The sequence below is a fragment of the Panthera uncia genome, chromosome D2, assembly GCF_023721935.1.
Source record: "Panthera uncia isolate 11264 chromosome D2, Puncia_PCG_1.0, whole genome shotgun sequence".
Taxonomy (NCBI): Eukaryota; Metazoa; Chordata; class Mammalia; order Carnivora; family Felidae; genus Panthera; species Panthera uncia.
The window spans coordinates 34998905-35009084 of record NC_064818.1 but is presented as its reverse complement, the minus strand read 5'-3'; the positions used below and the strand labels follow the sequence as shown (position 1 = coordinate 35009084).

General features: G+C 42.2%; 1 protein-coding gene across 6 annotated transcripts in view; it reads right to left on the bottom strand.

Annotated features, from left to right (window-relative positions):
* Window positions 1-5946: 5946 nt before the first annotated feature.
* The window catches only part of LRMDA (leucine rich melanocyte differentiation associated), a 576509-nt gene continuing 572275 nt past the window's right edge, over window positions 5947-10180 (bottom strand). For 3 of the 6 annotated variants that reach the window (XR_007460915.1, XR_007460916.1, XR_007460914.1), the window contains one exon: window positions 8369-8455. Coding sequence is in view for 1 of the 6 variants with exons in the window: in XM_049646252.1 (XP_049502209.1) it covers window positions 8182-8455 (274 nt within the window). In the remaining 5 variants the exon portion in view is untranslated. Of the gene's footprint in view, window positions 8456-10180 lie in introns of all 6 variants that reach the window. The other 3 variants (XM_049646252.1, XM_049646255.1, XR_007460918.1) reach the window with 3 other exon arrangements.

Below are 10180 nucleotides of genomic sequence, written 5' to 3'. Positions count from 1 at the left end.
TCAAGCCTAATTTTGAATTCATAATTATGTAGCCTTTTCCTTTAAGAGGGAATTAACATAAGTTTCACACTCAACAAAATCTCTATCTTCCCCCTGAGCAGGAGGTTGTGGAGATGTGGATTCATTCAAATGTCTTGGTAATGGGAATTTCTTGGGCAAAAGGTCTACAGGCTTCAAGAAGCTTCAGCCATCGTGCACCAATGAATCCAAAGAATGGAGCCTGCTTCATTTAGGGTATTTTGTGTGGCAGAAGATACCCCCTGTCTTTTTAAGCCTTTCAAGTACCTGCTAAATGATCATCTGGGTTAAGTCAGGGGGTCTCCCCCAAATCCATACTAGCACCTATTCTGTGGATGGTCTGGACTAGAACTTCATTCTGTTGACACACCTCTGGAGGATAGAAGATGAGAAAGAGTTTTAATTGGCTTCTTGGTCTCCTGGGTCAGCAAGGACAAACACAGCCCTGTCTTACCTGGCTGGGAGCTCTGAGATAGAACCTGTCACATTCCTTTTTTGTTTGGTTACATAGAAAATTAACCAAAGGCAACCAGCAGAGGGAACCCGGTGTCTCTGACTTACTAAGACCAAGGGCAGTAGATACTTTCAGGGATTCTCCTAAGGGTGACATCCCCCTCCCCTTTTTAAATGTGAAGCTACAGGGCACAGTTTCAATTCTCTTCAACTGACTTCTAGCACACACCTGGCTTCCCTCCTCAAGTCTTCTCTAGAATACTTGTCATTTAGGTTTTTTTCAGGTTGTCTACACAAAGTTGCTATTGCAGAGTCCAGCTGTCATAGGTATGCTTGCCAAGGGAGACTTTTTGCAGAAGGCCCAAGATCAAAGCAACATGTTGCCTTGAAAGTCTGGAGAATGAAGGAGGAGGGGAGTCTTCTGGTGTCATGTCCAGTTACACAGGTCTGAAGCTGTTTCCCTGGTAAAAATGGGAAAGAATCCTCCCTCTGTGATCAAGCCCATGTCAAAGGGCAACACCCATAAGACCTGGGAGGATTTCAACCAGTGCTTACCCTAATACAGGATTTCTGAATGCTAACTCCACGTTTTGCACAACATATTTTCATTTTGATTCACACACACGTCAGCAATATCATATCCAAACAATTGAGGAAATGGGGGTCAAAGGTCACATAGTAAATGGCAGAGTCTAGATTCAAACCTGTTCCAAAGAAATTAACATTTCTAGGTGATAAAGTGACTCACAATTTCCTAATACAGAAAGGAATGTAAAATACTGAAAAATGAGGAGTCCTACAAGCTTTTGTGGGAGACCACAGGTACTGTCATCCAGCTGTGTTCTGTACCTGAGTTTCTTCCAATTTGGGCTTATTCATTTAAAGCAATGAGACTTCCTCTATCATTAAAACGTATCAAGAAGCTGTAAAGTCTTTGGGCGATAAAGTGATTTCCCATATATACATTATGCCATTTCGATCTTTCAACAATACTCTGAATTATCTATCACCCATTTTACAGCTAAAGAAACTGAAGATTCAGACAAGGTGCAGAGACTTCCCTGAGTAAAACAGTAAATTGCTGTGGGAAATCTAGTCTGGTCTTCTGGTTCAGTTCACTCGTCTCTTCACCACAGCCCAGCTGTACAACATGTCATACTATTTGTCCTTCCTGTTGGTACTATAATTCATACCGTCTCTTCACACGTGTGCTGAAGCCAACAGGGAGACATTAAATGAAGAAACAAAGTGTGATGTAAAATGAAGTCAGCTTATTACTCTTCCCCTGCCCACCCTGAAAGGGAGAATGGGGGAGAATCATTTGATTGTGCAAAGTATCTATATTTTCCAGACATCTCAATTGTTCCCTTTTGGGGTTGGGTATTCAGACATGATATGGCTGAGACCATGACCAAGTATCCAACCCTACTGGAGACGAGCCAAGGACAGTATGTGTATGTGCATGTGCGTGTGTGTGTGTGTGTGTGTGTGTGTGTGAGAGAGAGAGAGAGAGAGAGAGAGAGAGATACACACACACATATACACAACGTGAGTGTTGGAGAGATAAGGTCAACTCCATGGCCAGTGACTACCAGCCCAGTCTAAATGAACTAAGGGAAGAGGAGTAAGATAAGCTATGAACCAGGAGATAAAAAGGTAACCTGGGAAGTCCAGGCTTTAAAGTATACCAGGACAAGACAGCAATGCTGAGAGCTTAACAGAAGTGTAACAAAGGGCCAGCAGAACAAAGATGGGAGGTCAAGTAGGTAGTGTACAGATGAGACGTGAGACATTGGTCGACTGAGAAAAAATTTGCCAGATGCTGGGTTTGTGCTCTGAAATCCCTTTCATGAGCTCCCTCTGCAGCTGGGTACAGGGTCTGGTGCAGGAGGGACAGGGCAAGCACAGGCAACCAACTCCTCCTGTATTTTAGTTCCTTTCCTCATGCATTGATTTTACCTCCTTTGGGTTTCAGAGTCTGGGGTTATAAATCACCATACCTGGGTTCTAGACTGAGCACTACCAATGACAATCTAGGTGACTTCAGAAAGTTCATACAAAAAAAAATGTTCAACTCTCTCAGTTTTTTCATAAGAAACGAGAGTACTAGGACACCTAGGTGGCTCAGTCAGTTAAGCATCAGACTCTATTACAGTTCAGGTCATAATTTTGTGCATGGTTTGTGAGTTCTGCATTGACAGTGTGGAGCCTGCTATGGATTCTCTCTCCCTCTCTCTCTGTCCTTCCCATTTGTGCTATCTCTCAAAAATAAACTTAAAAAAAAAAATGAGAGTATTCACCAATGGTACTCACCTCACAGAATGATATGGATGTAAAATTAAGTTATAAAAGTCAAAGACACACTCTAAATCTATGCTCTGACCTTGGTTATAATGTAGCTGAAGTAAGATCAAATAAGTTTACATAATTCTCTAATAAAAATGGCAATGATACTGACCATTACATAGAACTTAGAATAACCCTCACAACAACCTATGGGGTGGGTACCATTATTGTCCCAATTTTGGAGAGGAAAGCAAAGCATTGATATGTTAAATAACCAGTCCAAGAACATGCAGCAAGTGGCAGGGCCAGGGTACAAGCCCAGGAAGTCTGACTTCAGAGCCTGTTCTTAACCACTATCTGACAGTACCTCTTGCCAAAGGATAAAGCAGCCCATAACCCATGTTTGCAGGATCCAGTAACAGAGCATTGTTCAAACATACCTCATTGAGAGTAAAACCAAAATGGAAAACTCTATGTATGCAAACAGACAAACAAGCACACCAGAAATTAAAACCAAAACAAACTTCTCAAAAGAACTTCAGGTAGAATCCCATTTAATAGCAAGCTTTCTAATATACTTAAAATAAGATTCAATTTGTAAGAAAGAACTAATACCTTTGTAGCAGGTGAATAATTACTTGATTCTAGGTCTCTGTTTATTACAAATATGAAGTCAGTTCTTAAGGAGATGAGACACCACGGTCCATGTGCAGGATCACTACAGGAGTGAGGCATGCCTCTGTGTATACACACCTGGTACAGTCCCCTATCACACTGGCTCTACATTTGGTACGTGACTTGCTCTGGCCATGGATCAGCAACATCTGAGATGCAAATAGGGCTTGAAAAGTACTTGTACATTAGGGCTTTGCTCTTGAAACAGCTGCCCCATGCAGAGCGGCCTGTGTTAGCCTATTGGAAGCATGTCGTTCAGTCAACAACCAGCACTGACTTCCAGACATATAAGTGAGGCAATTTCAGACCATCCAGTCCCAGTCAGGCCTCCAGATAATGGTGGCTGCATATGGACCAAACCAAAATCCACAGGAGAACCATGCAGTTGAGCCCTGCCCAAACAACTGACACAGAGAATGTTAAATAACGTATTTGTTGTTTTAGTCACTAACATTCGAGGTAGGTTATTATGCAGCAAAGCTAACTGACAGAGCCCAAATCCAAGGCATTTCATGGAGTAAGGAATAGCAATGTGGAACAGAGCAACTCTTAAAGAGTCAGGGGTATATTCAACAAGAAAGTAGCAGAGTCAGTTGGCCGAAAAGGTAGGTCAGAAGTATTAGGTTACAAGGGTGCCATACGGTGTTACTCTTGCTTTTACCTGGCTTTCATTCTGTGACTTCTGGCTCAAGTATGTGGGGAAATGAAGCTAATCTTCATGATCATACCAGTAGAACAGAGGAGAAAGAAGTCATGCTGCATCCTAAAACAGCCAACTAGCACCTTTCGTATCTAGTGCTAATACAGTATTCTCCATCAGCACAGCAATATAACTGGCCAGCTTTACATCCCCTTCTGCAACAATTCCCCCCATACCACTATCATTTCTCCCTCAGCATTACTGCTACAGATTGGAGAAGCTGAGGAATTAAAAAGGAAAAGGACTCAACCAAAGACAAAGAAAATCCCTCAGTACTGTAGGGCCAAGAGGCCTGCTAATCTCTGGTGACAGCAACACTGAGAATACAACCATCCTCCAGCCTGATTTACTACTTTAAAAATGAGAAACATATACAGTGGAATATTGCTCAGCCATAAAAAGAAAGAAATCTTGCCTTTTCTAATGACATGGATGGAACTAGAATGTATTATGCTAAGTAAGATCAGTCAGAGGAAGACAAATACCATATGATTTCACTCATACGTGGAATTTCAGAAACAAAACAAATGAACATATGGGCAAAAAAAGAGAGAGGCAAACCAAGAAACAGAATCTTCACTATGGAGAACAAACTAATGGTTACTAGAAGGGAGGTGGATGGGGGATAGAGGGGGGATGGGTTAAACAGGTAATGGGGATTAAGAAGGGCATTTGTAGCAACGAACACCAGGTGTTATATGCAATTGATGAATCACTAAATTCTATACCTGAAACCAATATTGTGCTGTATGTTAGCTAGCTGGAATTTAAATAAAAATTTGGAGAATGAAAAAGAAAAAGATGGGGAAACATTCTATACAGCAGAGGAAACTATTTAAAAATGAAAATGCAACCTAGTGAATGGGAAGAAATGACTGCAAATCATATATCTGATAAGGAATATCTAAAATATATGAGGAACTCATATAACTCAATTGCAAAAAAACGATCTGATTAAAAAATGGGCAGAGGAACTGAATAGACATTTTTCTAAAGAAGAAGTACAGATGGCCAGTAGACACATGAAAAGATGCTCAACATCACTCATCATCAGGGAAAGGTAAATCAAAACCAAATTAAAATGAGATATCACCTCACACCTGTTAAAATAGCTTTTATCAAAAAGACCAGAAATAATAAGTGTTGGCAGGATACGGAGAAATAGGAACCCTTTTGCACTGTGGTTGGGAAGGTAAACTGAGGTAGCCACTAAGGAAAACAGTATGCAGCTTCCCAAAAAATATTAAAAATAAAAACACTGTATGATTCAGCAATTCCATTTCTGGATATTTATCTGAAGAAAATGAAAACTAACCCAAAAAGACATCTATACACTCATGTTTAGTGCAGCATTATCTATAATAGCCAAGATATGAAAACAGTCTTAAGTGTCCATCAGTAGTTGAATATAAAAGAAGTTGTGATATATATATGTTATATATTATAATTATATCACAGTATATAATAATATATGTAACTATGTATTTTAGCCATTAAAAAGAATAAAATCTTACCATTTGCCACAACATGGATGAACCCTGAGGGCATTATGCTAAGTGAAATAAGTCAGAGTAAGACAAATACCTTATGATCTCTCTTACACATAGAATCTAAAAAACAAAAAAAACCAAAAAAATCCAGAGTGGATTCCTGCGCATTTTCATCATATTCTGTGCCATGTTGTAAAAATGAACCCTCTAAAATGGGAAATAATAATTCTTAGTAAATTCATATGAAACATGAATCTTACTTCTTAGCATAACCTAATCACACTAATCAGGTAATCTGTCTATCATCAATATTAACATCAATATTTACTCAATGCTCCTCAAATGCCAGTGGTACAGTGGAAAGCAATACGATAACCTACCTATTTTGAACACTTAAGTATCCAACAAATACTTTTCATTGATTATTAAATAAATCAGAGGTCAATAAAAAAAAAATCACCCACTAGGTCATCTGTAGACTGGGCTTATGCAAAATGATGTTCTTGTTTTGTGTGCTCTTCTTTTACTTGTTTTTCTTAGGCTGGTGCTGAAATGAGCTTGCATTTCTTAGCATGCACCAATAAATGCGACAGAGAACTGGCCAGGAAGTTATGCTGAGGGACAAGAGGAATTGAGTTTGGGATTAGCATTTGTACAGCATTTGCCAGACAAAGTCCTTGTGGGTTGATCTGTGGGCTGTTCTGGAAGTCCTTCTCACAGCACCATTTCTTATATTGCCAACGTCACAATAAATATCCCAGGGCAGAAGTAGCTGGTTTTTCACCCATGCAGAAACCTGTTTTGCTCACATTATCATGGCACTTGGATTCCAACATGCAAAAAAGGCTTTCATATATTTTCTTCTTTTTAACCAGTTCTCCTAATAGGCAAGTGAAAGCTGTGATCTCACACATACACACAAAATGAGAAACAGAGGTTTTCAGAGGCTGACCTGTCCATAGCCACACAACTAAACATGATTAAGCTGACTCATGAACCCAAGTTCAAAGGCTAGGACTCTACAGTGGCATGGGACACAGGATATAAGCACTAGGGCCCAAAGGAGAAAATTTACCATCCAGTTCTATTCTAATAACCCTTCTGTTCTTGAATGATTTAAGAATATCATCCAAGTGATCACCTAAGACAGTGATACAGGGACTATAATAATTTTTCAAACAATGACTAAGAAACTTGGTTGACCAAAGGATAGGAGAGGAAAAAAACCCATCAATATTGCCTTATGATATAGACTGATATTTATTTGTAAGCCCTCGCCTTCCACTTCTATTAAAGTGCCAATTTATAATGACCATCGTAGTATATTTTACCTAAAAAGAAAATACTGTCTTATGACTTAAAGTATAAACATCAGTTAATAAATGATTTTGCCTCTCATTCTTAAAGTGGACATATGCATACATGGTTTTATTTCATACTCTACAGAAAAGGCTCTGATCCCTTTTCTAGTTCTAACTCGCCATGAAAACATGAACAAGTGACTGAATTACTCTAGATCTCAAATGTTTCACTAACAAAACAAGGTGAGTAGACTTCAAGTCTGAAGCAACACAAGAGAATGGAAAGAATTTTGGATATAGCCACAGTTAAGACTGAATCTGGGATCTAGCATTTTGGTAAATGTCTGGCTTTGGGTCCATGCTTGACCTCCTTCCTCATTCAGGTAAATGGAGAAACTGCATCCATCTCCCAGGGTTTGGTAAGAATAAAAAATAATATACTTAAAGGCAACCAGCACAGTGCCTGACCCACTCAATAAAGAACAGCTGATGATAATCATTCATTCATTCATTCATCCCACAAACATTCACTGAACCTCAGTTCCATGCCAAGCATTTTTCTAGGTGTGATGGATACAGGAATTAGCAAAACTGATAATCCTCCCTGCCTTCCAGCTGGTGCTGTGGCAGCATGGAGACCCATAACTGTACAGAGGAGCTAAGTGCCTTATACTGCAGAAAGCTTCCGATTCCACTCTCAGCCTCCCTATAGAATCCAGAGCCATTAATACCCCTGTGCCTCATCCCAGGCTGGCAGGGGACAGCACTTAAGGGGACAGCATGCAATAGAAAGACTCTGCTAGACCTCTCTCATCACCCTAGTACATCAAACACCACGGAGGGCAGAGTTACCCCTGGGCTTCACACATATCTCGCACCTTTGCCCCTTCCCCCTCTGCTTTGCCAGAACTGTTCCCCAGGCCTGCACCAGAGCGTTCCAGAAACCTCCGTGAAGGCCAAGTTCGCTTAGAGGCACTACCCCGTACTTCCCACCAGAGGTCGCCCTCCCACACAAGCCCAAGCAACTAGAACCGGGCTTTGCCTTCTCAGCAGCAGTGACATTATTTTCTTTCTCTATTTTTATCTATTAAAAAGATTTCTTCACAGCCATAACTTAGATCTCTACACTAAAATGGAGCAACAGGAAGATATAATGGTGCATTTCATTTATGAATGACCTATAATAAATTACTCTGAAGTGTCCCGAGTGCCAGAAGACAGAACGCTTTGTCTGCCCATGGACTGTATTTCACATACTTTAATTTAGCTGACACATAAAACTCATTTGACATTTCGCAGGTATTTGTGTGGGGCGGGGGAGGGGAGCACAGGGGAGGGGGTATGCGGGCGGGGACCACTGCGGGGCAGGGCAGAGAGTGGAGGCAGCGGGCAGAGCCAAGGATATCTGGTTCTTGTTGAGGGTTAAGGTATGGAGCCTGGGTAACCCTGGCAACACGAGGTCGTTCCCGAGCAGATTGTTGTCCAGGATGAGTTCCTCCAGGCTCCCGAACGCGCTCAGTCCTTCCAGTGACCTGCAATGACAAAGGCAACAGGAAAAATGATCCTGCACTAAATCAGGGAGGCCATTATGAGCCGAAATAAATATTTTAACCTTCCCTTTCAGGACTGGGAATAGTTTGGGCTTGGTGCCTGTCAGCAAAGTGAATGACAAGAATTAGTAGCAGGAGCCGGGGTGGGGGCGGCGGCGGGGGAGAAGGGGCCGCTGGCACTCACCGCATCCTTCACGCATTGCCAACATGAAGGATGAGGGTCACTTAGTGAGTAGCCAGGATCCAAAACAAAGGGCTTCAGATACGGCCTGCAGGATAAATTTGTCAATGTCTTGTGCCTTCAGGCACCCAGCCTCGGCTGACCCTAACCTCCATTCCCAAGATAAATAACTCTGTCACAGTTCACCTTCATTCCCTGGACACAAATTTAAGTTGTCATCCATCATTCCTGCCCAGAAATATCATACCCCTCTTACAATAATAAATATAACTTCAAGTATCATTTCTTAGCGGTTCTCCTCTGCACAGTCCAGGAAACGGCAAGGAAGGCTTCCTTGCTCTCCCTTCTCAGCCTTTGACTTTTATCCCCCCCCCCGTTTTTTTTTTTTTTTTTTTACACTAATCACTTAATTTGCGTCTGCCCAGTGTCCCTGTGGCTGCTCCCAAAGGCAAGGCATCTTCAGAAGCACATAATCACTCCAGTCGGAGAGGGTTGTTTCTTTTTCTTTCATGATTTCTTTTCCTTTTTGTTTTTGTTTTTGTTGGGCAGGGAGAGGGGCGGTGGTTTAAGGAAGGAGTTGGGGGAATTTCTGTTTCAGTGCTCCCGGCTTGAAGTTACAGTTTTAATTTATGGAAAGTGGATTTCTCACTTTATTTTTGAAAGAAGTGTGGAATGCAGCAATGTAGATGTCAAGGCAGTAAATAATCAAGGATCTGAAAGAATTAAGTACCCGGCTCAGGGGGCGGGGGGGGGAAAAAGTATCAGAAAGGGAAAAATAGCCTTGTTTACACAGTTAGCTGAAAGTTAACTCTTGATGTTATGGTCTCACGAGTGTTGGGGGGGAGGGGGGTGGAGGCGGTGAGGGGCAGTTGTGCGCATGTGCTACTCTCCGCGCGCGCAGACGTTAATTAAAGAAAGCCGCCCGGTGGAGGGACTTGCACAGACACACATACTCCCAGCTCATTCACCTGCCAGACCCAAGAGCTGTGCTGAGCTTGCACAGGCTGACAGCTGAGCTACGACGTCGACCAGAGGGCGGACTCGCCTGGGATCTCCTGGCTATCCTATAAAATGTGACGAATCAGGGAGATGTTGTCTACACTATTTATTTATTTACTGATAGCACTTGCGTTACAGACACGCCTGCTTGTGTGTGCAGTGCCCGCACATCTGACGTGAGTGTGAACTTTAGCACCAAAGCTGTCTCCAGACATCTGTATCTCCTTTGTGGGATCTGTGCCAACAAGGCTCCAAAACAGGGAGTCAGTATGCAGGAGGTGTGATGTGCAGTGTCAGTCATTAAAGCCCCAGACCCACTGGGCGCACAGCTACCTTGGTGTGTCTCATTCCTCAGGGCCCAGCACCCAGACCACCCCCACTCCTACAGCCAGCACTACCTGCTCCACAGCAGGAAGTCAATACCACTTACATTTTGGGCTAAGGCTCAATGGGGTCATTGTGCTTCATTTCTTCCTCCTCCTTTCTCTTCTTCCTCATGTTTGGGGGGGGGGGGGGGGGGGGGGGGA